General features: G+C 44.3%; 1 protein-coding gene across 4 annotated transcripts in view; it reads right to left on the bottom strand.

The window, feature by feature from the left end:
- LOC122540617 (RING finger protein 214) overlaps nt 1-20,005 on the bottom strand; it is a 79,027-nt gene that overhangs the window by 11,269 nt on the left and 47,753 nt on the right. For all 4 annotated transcript variants that reach the window (XM_043676576.2, XM_043676574.2, XM_043676577.2 and 1 more), the window contains 5 exons: nt 17,887-17,983; nt 16,362-16,450; nt 15,829-15,910; nt 10,419-10,517; nt 5,594-5,820 (listed from right to left, as the gene is read on the bottom strand). In XM_043676576.2, the coding sequence (XP_043532511.2) occupies nt 5,594-5,820; nt 10,419-10,517; nt 15,829-15,910; nt 16,362-16,450; nt 17,887-17,983 (594 nt within the window). The remainder of the gene's footprint in view (nt 1-5,593; nt 5,821-10,418; nt 10,518-15,828; nt 15,911-16,361; nt 16,451-17,886; nt 17,984-20,005) is intronic.

Below are 20,005 nucleotides of genomic sequence, written 5' to 3'. Positions count from 1 at the left end.
TATTCCATACACACACCACCCTCTGTATGGAAACATTCGCCCTTGGGTCCCTTTTAAATCTTTCCCCTCTCAAGTTAAACCTTTGCCCTCTAGATTTGGACTCCTAGGAAAAAGACCATGGCTTATAAGGAGTTAAGAGACAAGCTGATGATATCAGGAGAAAGTGAGGACTGCAAGTGCTGGAGATCAGAGTCGAGAATGTGTTGCTGGAAAAGCACAGGTCAGGCAGCAACCGAGGAGGAGGAGAATCAATGTTTCGGGCATAAGCCTTTCATCAGGGGCTTATGCCCGAAACGTCAATTCTCCTGCTCCTCAGATGTTGCCTGACCTGCTGTGCTTTTCCAGCACCACATTCTCGACTCTGATGATATCACCAATGCACAATAGCATGCAGCCTGAGGATAAAAATGTCACACTCCATCTTGATTCCAATCACTTGATGCATCATACTCTATTGGAAGCATGCTTCTGTGTCATAAAGTAAGAGCTTAATATTAGCTCAGGCATTTACGTGCCTAAGAAATATAATATTTGTACTTAATAGTTTGTTGTAGTAAATGTTTCTTGTATTCTTCAAATCTATAACTTCAGTGCACAGTTCCTTATGCTACTGAAGATAACATACACATTGCTGAATCAGGTGAAATACCCTGCTGCGGGAAAACTCATACGAAGTGTACTTTTACCAAATTAATATAAAAGTTTACTCCAGAAAAGAGAAACACTAATGAGGTTACACTGTACAAACACAATTTGGAATGATCTGATAACACATTTAACAAAAAAGGATTAATTCCTTTTACCTCAGCAATAACCCATAGACACCTCAATGAAGACTCACCTCTCACTCTAAGTTAAAGTTTCTTGCTCAGCTAACACAGTTAGATAATAGGTTTCTTTTAGTCAAATTTCTGCATTCTCTCAATGCTATTTTCCTTAGTTAATGTGTATTTCAAAGATCTTTAAACAAAATGCTAACTCAGCTCACTTATTATCTAACATGGAGCCCTTAAAAATCTTGTAGGAAGCATTCCTCTCTGACACCTTCACAGCTTCAATTTCTGGCTTCTTTTTAAGCAACTAAGGACCTCTCTCCCAAGCCCTGACCACTTGGAGGTTCCTAGACCTCTGCTGTTGTGGAGCTATTCTTACTGAAGACCAGCCCCTAAACCCCTCTCCAGTTTTTTTTCCCTTTTTTTTATAGCAGAGAGCGGCGCGAGCTGGGCGGAAGTGAAGTTGGAGCGCACAGCTGGTCGGGAAGGTAAGTGATTGATATTTGAGTGGGTGTGTTATGGACCCCAGGCCCTACAAAGTAGGGCCTCCCTCCCATCCTCCTCCTCTAACCTAACTTTAAAGTCAACAGGTAAGCTACTCAGTGTTCTTGTTTTGGAGACTAAGTGTAGAGTAATGGCAGCGCAGGCAGTGGAATGTTCCTCCTGCAGGATGTTTGAGGTAGGGGTGACCACCGATACTCCTGCCGACTTCATCTGTAGGAAATGCAGTCAGCTCCTGCTCCTCACAGAACGCGTTAGGGAACTGGAACTGGAGTTGGATGAACTGAGGATTATTCAAAAGGCTGAGAGGGTGATAGATAGAAGCTACAGGGACATAGTTACGCCAGAGAACAGAGGTAGCTGGGTAATAGTTAGAGGTGGGAAGGGGAGGAAGCAGGCAGTGCAGGGATCCCCTGTGGTCGTTCCCCTCAACAATAAGTATACTGCTGTGGATACTGTTGGGGGGGACGGCCTAGCAGGGGTAAGCTGCAGTGACCGGGTCTCTGGCACGAGGTCCGGCTCTGAGGCTCAGAAGGGAAAGAGGGAGAGGAGGAGAGCGCTAGTTATAGGAGACGCTATAGTTAGAGGGACGGACAGGCGGTTCTGTGGACATGGGCGAGACTTTCGGATGGTTTGTTGCCTCCCGGGTGCCAGGGTCCGAGACGTCTCGGACCGTGTCTTCAGAATCCTTAAGGGGGAGGGTGTGCAGCCAGAAGTCATGGTGCACGTTGGCACCAACGACATAGGTAGGAAGAGGGGTGGGGAGGTCATTCAGGAGCTCAGGGAGTTAGGCTGGAAGCTGAAAGCTAGGACAGACAGAGTCGTCATCTCTGGATTGTTGCCGGTGCCACGTGACAGTGAGGCAAGGAATAGGGAGACAGTGCAGTTGAACACGTGGCTGCAAGGATGGTGTAGGAGGGAGGGCTTCAGGTATTTAGACAATTGGATTGCATTCTGGGGAAGGTGGGACCTGTACAAGCAGGACGGGTTGCACCTGGACCAGAAGGGCACCAATATCCTGGGGGGTAGGTTTGCTAGCACTCTTCAGTGGGGTTTAAACGAATTTGGCAGGGGGATGGGATCCGGACTTGTAGTCAGCAAGTAGGTTAGCTGTTTGTCAGGATGTCCAAGAATGTAGGGAGGCTGTGGAGAAGGTAGCACTGACAGGGAATACTTGCGGACACAGAGATGGGTTCAAGTGCGTATACTTTAATGCAAGGAGTATTAGAAATAAGGTGGGTGAACTTAAGGCGTGGATCGGTACCTGGGACTACGATGATGTGGCCATCACGGAAACGTGGATAGAAGAGGGACAGGAATGGTTGTTGGAGGTTCCTGGTTACAGATGTTTCAGTAAGATTAGGGAGGGTGGTAAAAAAGGAGGGGGGGTGGCGTTGCTAATTAGAAATGGTACAACGGCTGCAGAAAGGCAGTTCGAGGGGGATCTGCCTTTGAAGGTAGTATGGGCTGAAGTCAGAAATAGGAATGGAGCAGTCACCTTGTTGGATGTTTACTATAGGCCCCCCAATAGCAGCAGAGATGTGGAGAAACAGATTGGGAAACAGATTTTGGAAAGCTGCAGAAGCCACAGGGTAATAGTCATGGGCGATTTCAACTTCCCAAATATTGATTGGAAGCTCTTTAGATCAAGTAGATTGGATGGGGCAGTGTTTGTGCAGTGTGTCCAGGAAGCTTTTCTAACTCAGTATGAAGATTGTCTGACCAGAGGGGAGGCCATATTGGATTTGGTACTTGATAACGAACCGGGACAAGTGATGAGCTTGTTAGTGGGTGAACATTTTGGTGATGGTGACCACAATTCTGTGACTTTCACCTTGGTTATGGAGAGAGATAGGTGCGTGCAACAGGGTAGGTTTTACAATTGGGGGAAGGGTAAATATGATGCCGTAAGACAGGATCTGAGGAGCATAAGTTGGGAGCATAGGCTTTCAGGGAAGGATGTCGTGGAAATGTGGAACTTTTTCAAGGAACAGATACGACGAGTCCTTGATATGTATGTACCTGTCAGGCAGGAAAGAGATGGTCGTGTGAGGGAACCTTGGTTGATGAGGGAGGTTGAATATCTTGTAAAGAGGAAGAAGGAGGCTTACATAAGGTTGAGGAAACAAGGTTCAGACAGAGCATTGGAGGGATACAGGATAGCCAGAAGGGAGCTGAAGAAAGGGATTAGGAGAGCTAAGAGAGGGCATGAAAAATCTTTGGCGGACAGGATCAAGGATAACCCCAAGGCATTTTATGCGTATGTGAGAAACATGAGAATGACGAGGACAGTAGTGGGAGACTGTGTATTGAGTCGGAAGAGATAGGAGAGGTCTTGAATGAGTACTTTTCTTCAGTATTTACAAACGAGAGGGACCGTGTTGAAGAGGAGAGTGTGAAACGGACTGGTAAGCTAGAGGAGATACTTGTTAGGAAGGAAGATGTGTTGGACATTTTGAACAACTTGAGGATAGACAAGTCCACCGGGCCTGACGGGATATATCCTAGGATTATGTGGGAAGCAAGAGAGGAAATTGCAGAACCGTTGGCAATGATCTTTTCGTCTTCACTGTCAACCGGGGTGGAACCAGAGGACTGGAGAGTGGCGAATGTTGTGCCCCTGTTCAAAAAAGGGAATAGGGATAACCCCGGGAATTACAGGCCAGTTAGTCTTACTTCGGTGATCGGCAAAGTAATGGAAAGGGTACTGAGGGATAGGATCTATGAGTATCTGGAAAGACACTGCTTGATTAGGGACAGCCAGCACGGATTTGTGAAGGGTAGGTCTTGCCTTACAAGTCTTATTGAATTCTTTGAGGAGGTGACCAAGCATGTGGATGAGGGTAGAGCAGTGGATGTAGTGTACATGGATTTTAGTAAGGCATTTGATAAGGTTCCCCATGGTAGGCTTATGCGGAAAGTCAGGAGGCATGGGATAGAGGGAAATTTGGCCAGTTGGATAGAAAACTGGCTAACCGGTCGAAGTCAGAGAGTGGTGGTAGATGGTAAATATTCAGCCTGGAGCCCAGTTACAAGTGGAGTTCTGCAGGGATCAGTTCTGGGTTCTCTGCTGTTTGTAATTTTTATTAATGACTTGGAAGAGGGAGTCAAAGGGTGGGTCAGTAAATTTGCAGATGATACGAAGATTGGTGGAGTTGTGGATAGTGAGGAGGGCTGTTGTCGACTGCAAAGGGACTTAGATATGATGCAGAGCTGGGCTGAGGAGTGGCAGATGGAGTTCAACCCTGTCAAGTGTGAGGTTGTCCATTTTGGAAGGACAAATAAGAATGCGGAATACAGGGTTAACGGTAGGGTTCTTAGTAAAGTGGAGGAGCAGAGGGATCTTGGGGTCTATGTTCATAGATCTTTGAAAGTTGCCACTCAGGTGGATAGAGCTTGTAAGAAGGCCTATGGTGTATTAGCGTTCATTAGCAGAGGGATTGAATTCAAGAGTCGTGAAGTGATGTTGCAGCTGTACAGGACCTTGGTAAGGCCACATTTGGAGTATTGTGTGCAGTTCTGGTCGCCTCACTTTAGGAAAGATGTGGAAGCTTTGGAGAGGGCGCAGAGAAGATTTACCAGGATGTTGCCTGGAATGGAGAATAAGTCGTACGAGGTTAGGTTGAGAGTGCTAGGCCTTTTCTCATTGGAACGGCGAAGGATGAGGGGTGACTTGATAGAGGTTTATAAGATGATCAGAGGAATAGATAGAGTAGACAGTCAGAAACTTTTTCCCCGGGTACAACAGAGTGTTACAAGGGGACATAAATTTAAGGTGAAGGGTGGAAGGTATAGGGAGATGTCAGGGGTAGGTTCTTTACCCAGAGAGTGGTGGGGGCATGGAATGCGCTGCCTGTGGGAGTTGCAGAGTCAGAATCATTGGCGACCTTTAAGCGGCAATTGGATAGGTACATGGGTGGGTGCTTAAGCTAGGACAAATGTTCGGACAACATCGTGGGCCGAAGGGCCTGTTCTGTGCTGTATTGTTCTATGTTCAAGGCAGCAAACATTCTAACAATTATCTCCCCAGAAGGCTTGCTGTTCATCTAGCTGAAGTCATATGACACCTTAGAAATGTTGATTTTAACACATTGTACAAAACGACATCCTGACCTTCTTTAAAACAAAAGTTCAGAGCTTCACTGAACTGAAAACTGAAACCAACCTTCCCTCCATGATTCCCAAATAATGAAAATATGCCATGCACGTCTGACACAACATCGAGCACTGGTGGAGAAACATTGCACTGTGAGGCTCCACAGTTTACCCGTCGGATTTAATGGAGCTGCCAAAAGGATGGGTGTTCACGATGAGCATACCTGCTACAGTTTGGAAATCTAGCCTCCAGCTTTTCCAGGAGTTTTTCCAGTTTCGTAGCGGGGTTGGAAACTGGTTGGGTGCTCCGGCCGGCAAACTCTGACTGTGCCACGTGGCCCAGGGCAAACCGCGCAGCTGGAAGCTTCATCGTTGATACCGGAGCTGGGTAAAACGATGCCGTGAAGGGAACTTGAGGGTTCTGCCACGTACTTTGGAGCACTAATTCAGGCTACCAGTTAAAAAGAGGAAACAGAAATCAAATAATAAGGATATTGTTTGGCTTCAAGGCAGATCCTAGTCAGTAACTTAAAGGAACTACATAGATCTTTGTGATTGTTAACACGTCACCTATGGAAGCAGGTCAGTCACAGCAAACAGAATAATACTGTAGCAGAGTAATGGGGTTACAGTTAGGGTCAAACTGCTTCAGCCCATTCATCAGTGTTGCTCCCGAGGTGAGGCTTTTAAACGGGATCATGGAGTAAAATAGAAGCCAAGGGAATTTCACATGAATTTACTAAGTTTTTGAATTCAAAGCAGGAAAACACCAGAGTCTCTGAAGAAATTTGAGGCCGGTGTGTTTTCACCCCTCTCAAGTGAGAGAATTGCCTGCGACATTCTAGCCTCGGGCGACTGTCTGTGTGGAGTTTGCACATTCTCCCTGTGTCTGTGAGGGTTTCCTCCGGGTACTCCAGTTTCCTCCCACAATCCAAAGATGTGCAGGTTAGGTGAACTGCCCATGCTAAATTGCCCATAGCGTTAGGTGCATTAGTCAGAGGGAAATGGGTCTGGGTGGGTTGTTCTTCGGAGGGTCGGTGTGGACTGGTTGGGCCAAAGGGCCTGTTTCCACACTGTAGGGAATCTAATCTAATCTAATCTAGTTAAGAATTATACAAAGTGGGGTCCATTCTTCCACTAATATCGTGCAGAATAGGTTTGACACTCTGGTAGACGGTTGTTGTTCAGACAGAAGACAAGCAGTGGGGCACAAAACATGGAGCAGGGACCTCTGTTACTCATCATTTATATAAATGATTTGGATGAGAATACAAGAAACATGGTTAGAATGCTTGCAGATGACACCAAAACTGGTGGTATAGTGGACAGTGAAGGAGGCTAAGAGAAAAATGCGATCTTGATCAACTAGGCCAAGGAATGGCAGATGGCGTTTAATTCAGATACATGTGAGGTGTTGCACTTTGGTAAGACAAACCAAGGCAGGACTTACTCAGTTAATGGCAGGGCCCTGGAGAACATTGTCAAACAGAAGGACCTAGGGGTATAGGTACATATATCCTTGAAAGTAGCGTCACAGATAGACAAGGTGATGATGGCGGCATTTGGCATGTTTGCCTTCATCAGTCAAAAAATTGAGTATAGAAGTTGGAACATTGTGTTACAGATGTACAAGACTTTGGTAAGGCCACGTTTGGAGTATTGTGTACAATTCTGATCACCCTGCTATAGGAAGGATTTTATTCATCTGGAAAGGTTGCAGAAAAGATTTACAAGGATGTTACTGAGACTGGAAGGTTTGAGTTGTAGACAAAGCTGGGACTTTATCCCCTGGAGCGTCGGAGGCTGAGGGGTGACCTTATAAAATCACAAGGAGCATGTTTAAGGTAAATAGCCAATATTTTTCCCCAGTGTAAGGGTGTCCAAATCTAGAGGGTATTGTTTTAAGTTGACAGGTGAAAGATTTAAAAGGGACAGGAGGGACAACTTTTTCCACACAGGAGAGCGGTGCGTGTTTGGAATGAGCTGCCAGAGGATGGGATAGTGGCTGGTACAATCGCAACAGTTAAAAGACATAGAGACAAAACCATGAGAGATTAGGGCCAAACGCAGGAAAATGGGACTAGTTCAGTTTAGGAAACCTGGTTGGCATGGATGAGTTGGGCCGAAGGGTCTGTTTCCGTGCTGTCTGCCTCTGGAAGAATGAGAGCTGATCTCCAAGTCATGCTGAGGGGGTTTGATAAGGAGACGCAGATAGGTTGCATCCTCTCCTTCAGTTGAAATAAGTGCCATGGGCTAAATGTAAGGATCCAGCCATCTTGAACCGTGACGAGGAGAAATTTATTCACTCAGAAGGCTGTGAACCACTGGAGTTTTCTGGAGAGCTCTACACATTCAAATAATCAAGTCTACTCATCAACTGGACTTTGGGGATCAAGAGGTAAGCAAGAAAGTGATGATGATGTTGAAATCCAGCCATGATCTTACTGAATGGAGGAGCAGGCTCATGGAACCACACATAGAGCTCCTGACCCTGTTTCCTACATACCACAGTTTTTCTGACTTAAGGTTGTAGAAATTACAACTGCAGTGGATTTCAGAGTTACCGAGTACATTCGTACCAAGCTGACACTGGCACTCGTTAACACATCATTCATTTCAGCAAAGTTACCACAAATGCGAACACGATTTAGATTAGATTATGAAGGTTGATAAGTCTCCGGGGCCTGATGGTCTACATCCCAGGGTACTGAAGGAGGTGGCTCGGGAAATCGTAGATGCGTTGGTGATTATTTTCCAGAGTTCGATAGATTCAGGGTCGGTTCCTAGGATTGGAGGGTGGCTAATGTTATACCACTTTTTAAGAAAGGTGGGAGAGAGAAAGCAGGAAATTATAGACCAGTTAGTCTGACCTCAGTCTTGGGAAAGATGCTGGAGTCTATTATAAAGGACGAAATTACGGCACATCTGTATAGTAGTAACAGGATAGGTCAGAGTCAGCATGGATTTATGAAGGGAAAGTCATGCTTGACTAATCTTCTTGAGTTTTTTGAGGATGTAACTCTGAAGATGGACGAGAGAGATTCAGTAGATGTAGTGTACCTGGACTTTCAGAAAGCTTTTGATAAAGTCCCACACAGGAGGTTAGTGAGTAAAATTAGGGCGCATGGTATTGGGGGCAAAGTACTAACTTGGATTGAAAGTTGGTTGGCTGATAGGAAACAAAGAGTAGTGATAAACGGCTCCATTTCGGAATGGCAGGCAGTGACCAGTGGGGTACCGCAGGGATCTGTGCTGGGACCGCAGTTTTTTACAATATATGTTAATGATATAGAAGATGGTATCAACAATAACATTAGCAAATTTGCTGATGATACAAAGCTGGGTGGAAGGGTAAAATGTGATGAGGATTACAGGGTGACCTGGACAAGTTAGGTGAGTGGGCAGATGCATGGCAGATGCAGTTTAATGTGGATAAATGTGTGGTTATCCACTTTGGTGGCTAGAACAGGAAGGCAGATTACTACCTCAATGGAATCAATTTAGGTAAAGGGGCAGTACAGAGAGATCTGGGTGTTCTTGGACACCAGTCAATGAAGGCAAGCATGCAGGTACAGAGGGTAGTGAAGAAGACTAATAGCATGCTGGCCTTCATAACAAGAGGAATTGAGTATAGAAGCAAAAAGGTGCTTCTGCAGCTGTACAGGGCCCTGGTGAGACCACACCTGGAGTACTGTGTGCAGTTCTGGTCTCCAAATTTGAGGAAAGACATTCTGGCTATTGAGGGAGTGCAGCGTAGGTTCACGAGGTCAATTCCTGGAATGGCGGGATTACCTTACACTGAAAGACTGAAGCGACTGGGCTTGTATACCCTTGAGTTTAGAAGACTGAGAGGGGATCTGATTGAGACATATAAGATTATGAAAGGATTGGACACTCTGGCAGCAGGAAACATGTTTCCGCTGATGGGTGAGTGCCGAACCAGAGGACACAGCTTAAAATTACGGGGTAGACCATTTAGGACAGAGATGAGGAGAAACTTCTTCACCCAGAGAGTGGTGGCTATGTGGAATGCTCTGCCCCAGAGGGAAGTGGAGGCGCAGTCTCTGGATTCATTTAAGAAAGAGTTGGATAGAGCTCTCAAGGATAGTGGAATCAAGGGTTATGGAGATAAGGCAGGAACAGGATACTGATTAAGGATGATCAGCCATGATCATATTGAATGGCGGTGCAGGATGGAAGGGCTGAATGGCCTACTCCTGCACCTATTGTCTATTGTCTACTTACAGTGTGGAAACAGGCCCTTCGGCCCAACAAGTCCACAATGACCCTCCGAAGAGCAACCCACCCAGACACACTCCCCTACATTTACCCCTTCACCTAACACTACGGGCAATTTAGCATGGCCAATTCACCTAACCAGCACATTTTTGGACTGTGGGAGGTAACCGGAGCATCCGGAGGAAACCCACGCAGACAGTTGCCTGAGGCGGGAATTGAACCTGGGTCTCTGGCACTGTAAGGCAGCAGTGTTAACCACTGTGCCACCGTGCCGCCACGTAAACAATCATACAGGAGCACCCAAACAAAAGCAAAATACAGGTAGACAATCCTTTATCCAAAATTTCGAAATCCGAAAAGCTCCGAAGTCCGAAAGCTTTTGTGTGAAGTTTTTTTTTATCTTATTAACAAGGTTGCATGGCCTGCAAACAGTTAACCCGACTCCACACCCACTTGATGCATGTCACTCAGATGCAGCGTGGCCCAGCACCAGCAGGCCTCAATTCTCTCTCAAGGCTTGTTTTACTGAGTGAGTCTGCTCCTCCAGTAAGATTTTTAAAAATTTCACCATCAACCTGTCACTTATCCTGAAATTCGAAAAATTCTGAATTCCGAAAACCAGCTGGTCCCGAACATTTCAAATAAAGTATTGTGCAGCTGTACCGCGGACGCTGAAGATCTGAAATAAAACAGAAAGTGCTACAGAATCTCTGCAGACCTGTGGACGGAGTAAGTGTTAATGTTTGAGCCTAATGACTCGCCTTCAGAACTGTCCCTGAATTACAATGTTACAGAATACGTTTAAAGTACCTCTGCAGGAGCAGGTTGTAGTGTTGGCGAATGTATGTGAGGAAGACTGCTGAGTTTTGCGCCATTCTGCACCAGCTGAATGTGACCCTCATATTGATTCTGTGAGTAGAAATCATAGAGCAAGACACATTAGAAAAAAAAACTTGCATTTCTGTAGCACCTTCAGATGTTCCAAAGCACTTTATAATCAACTAAGCATTTTTGAAGTCTATTGAGAAGAAGGAAGAATTATGTCTTGCTATGATTTGTTCTCTAAGTTGTGTGCGTTAAGAGAGGGGAAGACATAGTTTTAGTTTCATTTTTGAATTTGAGTTTTGGTGTCGGGAAATGCCAGGATTGTGGAGACATTCTTCCTCAACGAGGGTTTACAGCGGTGGAGGAGATCTGGAATTTAAAGCTTCAATCTGTTAAAAACAGACAAAACTTGGGCTGTTCTCCAGCAACAATATGTCCAATGACATTCAGAAAATCACTGAATTAGTGTGTCTGTGGGTCCTCAAGAGACTGAAGTCCTGGGTTAGAGAGAAACTGGCTAGAAAACTGTTGACGGTTGAACGCACGGAAAACCCATGTGACTACTCTGAAGTTAGCAATTTAGGAGTCACAAGAAAATAAAGCTCCACAAAATAACTCTAGCCATGCAGTCTGAGCAGATACTTAGCAATGGCAAAAGAGCGACATGGCACTTCAGTCTTCTTGTTCGGGTAAAAGGATTAAAACTTTCATTCAGATATTTGTAATAAGATCGTTTCACATAGTTTGTACATGGCATGACAAGTTTTGTATTTTTTTCTTTTGCATAGCATTTATGTTCTTTTTTTTGAAAAAGGTACATTGGCAGCTCTTTGTGAACATGGTCAGTGGCTGAATAACAGAGTAAACAAGCAGCAACAATAAAACTTATTGTACATCAAACCAGGTTTCACGATGACCTGATTTGCCCAGTATTGCTGGGATACTAACAGCCGTCACTGCTGTAAGACAGGAGACATGACACCCCAATTTGCACACAGTAAGGTCCTGTAAATACCAATGAGATAATAAGCAGATGGTCTGTTTGAGATGTTATTCGAGGGATCGATTGTCCTAGAAACAAAGTGGGGTGGGTTTCTTACCTGCATTATTTCAAAATAGTGCCAGGGAACTAGATACAGAGTTTAACAGCCCATCTGAAAGATGACACTGCAGACAGTGTGGCACTCACATTGTATAACACACAGTCATCTACATTCATGTGTTCAGGTCTTTGCAATAAAACCTGAGCACACATTTGAAGTTAGGTTATTCTCCTTTGAATACTGACGATTATGGGGGATTATTTGATAAAAGCGTTCCATTTCATTAATGATTTGCTTAGAGCAAATAAGGAGAATTAGAAGGGTTGTTAGTCAGAGAACATGCACTTTACAGGATTGGCATACGGATCAGAGGTAACATGCATAGTCTCTCTTGTGCTTTCAGCCAATACCACTACTGAGAATCCATGGTCATAGTCATAGAGTTATACAGTATGAAAATAGACCCTTTGGTCTAATCAGTCCATATCAAACGTAATCCCAAACTAAACTGGTACCACCTGCCTGGTCCTGGCCCACCAAGCCTTTCTAATTCATGTACTTATCCAAATGTCTTTTAAATGTTGTAATTATACCCACATTCACCACTTTCTCAGGAAGTTTATTCCACACACAATTCACCCTCTGTAAAAAAAATTACCTCCCATGTCTTTTTGTGGCACAGTGGTTAGCACTGCTGCCTCACAGCACCAGAGACCCGGGTTCAATTCCCGCCTCAGGCGACTGACTGTGTGGAGTTTGCACATTCTCCCCGTGTCTGCGTAGGTTTCCTCCGGGTGCTCCGGTTTCCTCCCACAGTCCAAAAATGTGCGGGTTAGGTGAATTGGCCAAGTTAAATTGCCCATAGTGTTAGGTGAAGGGGTAAATGTAGGGGAATGGGTCTGGGTGGGTTGCGCTTTGGTGGGTCGGTGTGGACTTGTTGGGCCGAAGGGCCTGTTTCCACACTGTAAGTAATCTAATCTAATCTAATCTGTCTCCTCTCATCTTAAAACTGTGCCACCTAATCTTGAAATCCCCCATCATGGAGGCTATTTGCTCCTTATCTCTAATGAAGACTCTTCTGTTACAGTATATACTTGAACACTCATTTATTTACACGTGTAAAAGACTGGTTACCAAATATGCTACCTAGTGCAGTGTCTAAGACCTCTCTCTTCACATGCTCATTCTGGATTGGTGTCTTCTCTCTTACTGATGTTAGAATCAGGTCATGAGTTACAGGATCATCATTTACACAGATCTCATTACATTCCACTGAGGAAATCTTTTTCTCACCACTGCAAGTTGTTCAAATTTGGAATTCTCTGTTTAAAAGGGCAGAAACAGAGCCAATAACTTTCAAAACTGGGTTAATAAATAAAAAGGAAAAAGAAAATGGAGAAGAACAGGGGAGTGAGATCTTTATCAACCAGCTAGCATGAGTACAATGGACTGAATGGCTTCTCTCTGTGCTGCATCATTTTATAATTTTCTAACTCAGAGGGGACAGTGACACCCACCAAGGCATAGCTACAATCAATAATGGATCACAGGGGACGCAATACAGCCTAGTGGCAATATTGCTGGACTGCTAATCCAGGCAAAGTTCCTGGGACCAAGGTTCAAATCCTGCCACGGCAGATGGTGGAATTTGATTTCAATAAAAATCTGGAATCTAATCAAGAGTCTAATGAGAACCATGAAATCATTGTCGATTGTCAGTTCACTCATGGTTCAGTAATGTCCTTAAGGAAAGAAAACTGCCATTCTTACCTATGTGTGAATCCAGACCCACAGCAACGTGGTTGACTCTTAACTGCCCTCTGGGTAATTAGGGATAGGCAACAAATGCTACTTAAACTAAGATGCCCGCACCCTGTGAGGGAATTTAAAACAAAAAGGGAGAGGATGGAATGGCCTGGAGAGCTACTGTGTTGTCTTCTGTAGACCACCAGCACAAAACTTTAAGAATCCAGGCTCTGGATCTTTAGAGAAGTGCAGATAGAAACTGTAGTGACTGAAGAATGTCAAGGTGACTTGTGATACAGTTAATCCCACACAGCAAGTGGGGTGCTTGGCACCTACAGGAGAGATTCCCCATCTAGTGGCCAGATCTAGTATTTACAGAAACACTTGGTTCTGGAGCAAATGAATAAACTCTGAGCCGAAGAGGCAAGAAGAAAGTGCTGAGCACTGAAAACTTGAAACAGAACTCACAGCTGCCGGGAATACACTCTGAGGCTGCCAACAGTACAAAGAGAAAGGCAGTCTCCTGAGTTTCAGGTGAAGCTTTCTGAAGGATGAATCGAAGGACTGAAGAACCAGACACAAAACAAACCAAGATAAAAGGAAAACTGTAAATCACAAATTTCAAAATCCCTTGTCAGTCTGAAAAATATACTCAACCGAAAAATCCAAACTCCATTTATCCCTTTGAGTCTTTGACAGACAGGTTGCATATTTCTAGCATTCTTCTCATTACCATGTCACAGAAACACGTGGTATACATTTACTTTGAAATGCTAACTCTGACTCAGCTGGTAGGTGGCGGGTCACTGGTCAGCAGTGATCCCCATGTTCCTACATGTGCTAGACATCCCGCACTGGAGATGTTCGCAAGATCCTCCAAACCCAGTGGATTGAAAGATGGTCCTCCAGCAGGGTCCTCTCCCTGGCATCAAGACGTTTAGCCATCATTACCAATTCCGCTGGGTAGGATTTGTCATTCCAACTGACACCAGACTCCCAAAATAACTGCTTCACCCTGACGTCACCTTGCTCACAGACCTCCTGGAGGGCAGTGTAAAGGTTCAGAGCTGTCCTTAGAGCATCCTTGAAGCAATCAAATGTCCCCCGTCGACTCGGGAGACTGACCAAAATGCAACAGGCTCGTCCAAGAGGCAACTGAACAAACGGAGAGATGTCGTTGTCAGGGGAGTGCACAGGTCAGAGACAGTGCGTAAACCGGTAAACACGTGGGCCTTCAAGTGACAGCCTCATCCCCCCACCTCGCTTGGCAAATCATGGACTGAACTCATCAGCCATTCCAACATCCACTGAGTGGTGAGCCTCTCTCTTTGTCTGAGAGTTAATTAATTTAATCCAGGACCAAGGTGTTTCTGCAAATACTCCACAGTGTTAAAGATATAGGGTAGACCATGAGATGAGGAGAAATGGCTTCACCCAGAGAGTGGTGAGTCACAAATTCTCAGCCACAGAAAGCAGTTGAAGGCCAAAACTTTGATCATTTTCAATAAGAAGTTAGAGATAGTTCTTAGGGATAAAGGGATCAAAGTGTGTGGACAGAGGCAGGAACAGGGCAATGAGTTGGAATGATCTGCCACGATAATATTGAAGAGTGCAGCAGGCTTGAAGGACCAAATGGCCTATTCCTGTCCTTATCATTTCATGGAATCAAGTCACTCTTGATCCCTGGGGTCTGCCCAAGGTGGAGGAGGAACACTGGTTAGACTCATGCCAACATTCGTAAGGTTCTCAGTTCAATCATGAGGAGCACGGATAAGGTAAACAGACAAGGCCTTTTCCTTGGAGTGGTGGAGTCCAGAACTAGAGGGCATAGCTTTAGAGTGAGATGGGAAAGATATAAAACGGACCTAAGGGGCAACTTTTTCACACATGGAGTTGTGCGTGTATGGAATGAGCTGCCAGAGGAAGTGGTGGAGGCTGGTACAATTACAACATTTAAAAGGCATCTGGATGGGTACAGGAATAAGAAGGGTTTAAAGGGATATGGGCCAAGTGCTGGCAAATGGAACTAGACTAGGTCAGGATATCTGGTTGGCATCAATGAGTTGGACTGAAGGGTCTGTTTCCGTGCTGTACATCTCTGTGACTCCAAGTCCCACTCCAGCACATGAGAACAAGTATCAATGCTGAAACAGCAGTGCAGTACTGAGGGAGTGCTGCACTGTCGGAGGTGCCTTGTGTGATGGATGAGCTGATAAAATGAGGCGCTCAGGTAGGTGTAAAACATCTCCATGCACTATTTCAAAGAGTTATCCCTGGACTCTGAGTCAATACTTATCTCTCAATCAACATCCATAAAAAACAAATGGTTGCAGTACAATGCAATGTGTGGGGGCCTTGCTGTGGTTAAATTGGCTGATTTGTCTCCTACATTACAATAACGGCAACACGTCAGAAATACTTCACTGTCTGTACAGCTCTTTCAGACATCTTTCAAATTGTTCCATTTTCCCATACAGCCTGGAACATATGTCAATCTGACAACATTACTAAGACAACACACTGTTCGCTACTTTCCAGTAGGCCTGTTATCTAATGGTACAGCACCAAGACAGCTCTCCACCACAGAGGGGCCACCCAAACCTTACCTTGATATTCTCCTTTTGCACCTGGATGTCATGTAGCCTTCTCCGCCAATCGAGTTCCAGGCTCGACCTTCCTGGAATGGAGCTGAAAAAGCAAAACAAACAAATGAAACCTTTTTATTTCTGGTTATTGCTCATCGGGGTGAAGAGGGCAGTGCAAAACAAGACATATCTTGTGTAATGTAGCCACTGCCAGCAACAGAGTCACAAAGCCGGGCTATGCTGAAGAAATAGGTGCTTCAGGAAGTGCTGCTTTCCTGGAGTGTTCCAAAGCCCAATCAGACTGTTCTGCTGTCCACTTACTGTCAAAAAGGGATTTTTCAAGATACTTAATGTTAAATGAAAGAAATTCAAGGACACACACGAAAGCAAACTATTCATCCCAGAGCCAGTCTGTGCACCAAGCTCTTTTGAATTTGCTGGAACACAGGTGTAATGAATTCCTTTACTTTCGTTTCGCATCAGTCATTTCATAAGAAAGCAGCGAGTCTAGCTGAGCGAGATTAAAGATTGATTTGCAACAGTTAGACACTGACCTCAAGCTATGAATCTGTAGTTCTGCTTCACTCGCTGCTTTGTCCAGCATCATAACTGCAAACTCCTTCTTGCTCTCCAGGGATTGAACCTGCAACAGCAGAAGCATTCATGATGATTTGCTGAAAGTAAAGGCAAAGTTATTTTCATGTATTATTTATTCCTCGTTGTCAGGAGGTGGGTGTTGCTGGAAAGGACAGCGTATATTGTCCATCATTAGTCAAATTTAAAAAGGCAGTAAAGGATCTTCTTCCTGAACTTCTGTGGCCTGTGAGATTAAGGTAGTTCCAGTTGAAATTTGATGGGGAAACTGACCCAGCAATGACAAAGGATCACATAGGGCAAGCTTTACAGACACTTAGAAACAAGAGTACAAGACAATAGCGTTGTTGAATTGAATGCGGATCTGATGTGAGAGGAACAGCCTCATAATCATCATTCTGCTTTCATAAGCAAATCTTAAAGCAGATTTAGACAGAGATGAAGAGGAATTACTTCTCTCAAAGGGTCTTGAATCTGTCACATTCATGACTTGAGAGAGAGCATTAGACACTGGGACACTAAATATATTTGAGGAGGAGATAGACATATTTTTTGTTCGTAAGGGATTAAAGGGTTATGGGGAGTGGGCAGGAAAGTGGAGTTGAGGCTGAGATAAGATCAGCCATGATCGTAATATATGGTGGAGCAGGGCCGAGGGGCTGAAATGCCGCCTCCTGTGTTCTAAGGCAAACTACCTGGACCAAACCTAATCCCAGCATTTCTTTTTCACCCACGGGAGGTGGGTGTCACTAGCTGGGCCAGCATTTATTGTCCATCCCTAATTAGTAGAAACAGGTCTGTAGTTAAGAGTCAACCATGTAGTGTGGGTCTGGAGTTACATGTAGGCCAAACCTGATAAAGATGGCAGCTTACTTTCCTCAAGGAAACTAATGGACCAGATGGCTTTTTCCAAAAAAAAAAGGTTTCATTGGTAAATGCTTAATTCCAGATTTTAAAAAAAATTGAATTCAAACTTACTTTCTGCCAGGGCAGGAATCGAACCCAGGTGCCAAGACCATTGCCTGGGATATTAGATAGTTTAGTGATAATACCACTGTGCCATCACCTCCCTTTAAGGGGATATGAAGTTTTTGTTAACTAAAGAGGATTAACAAATCACACGTGATTCCATTTACCAGTGGTAAACCTTTGACAGGGATTGATAAAACATACATATGAAAGGTTCAATTACCTAGTTCAGGCCAAAAGGGAACATTATCATTTGTAACTGGGTTCTGAAGAAGGGAGAAAAACAGAAATGTTTGGAAAGGTTCAGCAGGTCTGGCAGTATCTGTGGAGAGAAAGCAGAGTTAACGCTCCGAATCCAGCGCTCCTTCTTCAGAACGGTTTTCTGAGGAAGGGTCACTCAACCCGAAACGTTAACTCTGCTTTGTCTGCACAGATGCTGCCAGACCTGCAGTCTTCCTCCAACTCTATAACCTAAACCCCAATGTCATAACATCGTCTGAGGCAAAGCACACTGACCTCAGCTTTCAAGGCTCGCTCGGTCTCTTCCAGAACTTTCTTGTTAAGGTCCTGATGCTTGAGCCTCAGTTTTGCCAAATCCTCATTTAACTTCTCCCTGCAATGATCAGTCAAGTCACAAGCTTTAATTCACACATGTGCTGAAGTCAACCTCCCCCAGAATTGTTACAATGCAGAAGGCCATTTGGCCCAGTGTCTCTTCACCTGCTCTCTGACCTCGTGCCAAACCCTTGTAACCAATCACATTGTCTGATGACTTCTTCAAATGAAAACAATTCCAGGCAGCACACTCGAAACCCAGTCCACTTGCCATGTGACAATATTCCTTTCTCACCTCACATCTGCTTCTTTTGCAAAACAATTGTGTGCTCTGTTTCTTGATCCTTTTACGATATGTTTCTTTGCTACTCTGTCCAGTCCCCTCATGATTTTGAAAATATCTATCAAATCTCCCCTCAGCCATTTCCTTTGGAAGGAAAACAGGCGCAAATTCTCCAATCTATCCTCATAACTGGAACCACTTCGTAAACCATAGTCTCCGATTTGTTCGCATCCTCTGTAAAATGTAACGCTCAGAACTGTACACAGTGCTCCAGCTGAGGATTAACCAGTGTCCTGTATCAGTTCAGCGTAACCTCGTTCCTCCCACACTCCATGTCCCTGTTAATGATGCCTAGACTAATGGCTCTCTCTACCTACCCTGTCACTTTCAAGAAATTATGCAAACAGCTTTGCAAAATTATTAAAACTGCATCTTCCAGGTGCTCACACATGTTTTTACCCCAAAAGACAAGGCAAAAGAATCAGAATATTGGGGTAGAAATGTCATCAGTAGCTACAAGACATGATTTTTCAGCATATTCTTTTGATTTGACCCTTAGTTGTTAAACCATTGTTACAACACATACTGCATAATTCCCAGCATTTTGGGGTTTGAAAATTAGGCAGTCATGTCATAACAGGGTAGATTTTTGCTTTGAGCACGATCAGAGATCTGTTAGTTCTGTGACATGTTTTATCACTTGAGTTCTGCACACAAATCTCTTGCAATATTGGATGTAAAATCTCCTATGAGCCAGTGTAATGCTAACAAAGTATTTTAGAACATGACTCTGAAGAAGCAATGTCGCTGAAACACGTCGAGGGATGAGTTTTAACGAGTATTAAAATGACACCAATTGATTGAAGTAAATTGAAGTGGATTTGTCACAAAAACGTGTGTTTAATCAAAGTGCCCATTCATCGCCAAAATGATCAGATTTTAAGTAACTGAAAGTAACTTTAAAAAATTAGAGAGATTTACATAAACTGGTAATTTTAGTAATTTTGTTTTTAGTTACATTCAAGGGCTTTTAACACGTGCCTTTAAGTGCCTTTGCAACCAAAACAAACAGCTGAATGTGAAGACTTTGCTTGAAGGCTGGGAAACAGACACAAGTGCAACGCTAAGTAACTTGATCTGGGCTGGACAGTCAGCTTCCAGACTAATAATCTTCCAATTAGCATGAAAGACTGTGTTTAAGATTCCATGATTGCTTGCACTGAGTTTCCCAAATTTCAGGCAGATTGCACAGATACGGTCAGCGTTACCCTGGGGAAACTCAGGACAATATTGTTTCAGCCTCATTGGCACTCGTTCATAGTCACAGTGTTGTGTAGATCCCGGTCCAACTCATTCATGCCAACCAAATATTCTAAATAAATCTAGCTCCATATGTAAGCACTTGGCCCATATTTCTCTCAACCCTTTCCATTCACGTACCCATCCAGGTGCCTTTTAAAATGTTGTAATTGTACCAGCCTCCATCACTCCTTCTGGCAGCTCATTCCATACACGCAACATCCTCTGCGGGAGAAAGTTACCCCTTAGATCCCTTTTATATCTTTCTCCTTTCACCTTTAATCTATGCCTCCCAGCTTTGGACTCTGCTACTCTCAGAAGAAGACCTTCCCTATCGCCCTATCCATGTCCTTCATGACTTTGTAAATCTCAAACTCTGATGCTCCAGGAAAAATAGCCCCAGCCTGCTCAGCCTCTTGCTATAACTGAAATCCTCCAACCCCAGCAACATCTTTGCAAATCTTTTCTGAACCCTTTCAAGTTTAACAACATCATTCC

Source organism: Chiloscyllium plagiosum, unplaced genomic scaffold (genome assembly GCF_037043375.1).
Source record: "Chiloscyllium plagiosum isolate Xiang-an unplaced genomic scaffold, Cpla_swu_hap1 HiC_scaffold_29, whole genome shotgun sequence".
Lineage (NCBI taxonomy): Eukaryota > Metazoa > Chordata > Chondrichthyes > Orectolobiformes > Hemiscylliidae > Chiloscyllium > Chiloscyllium plagiosum.
Note: the sequence above shows the minus strand (reverse complement) of the source record. Positions and strands in the feature narration are given on the sequence as shown.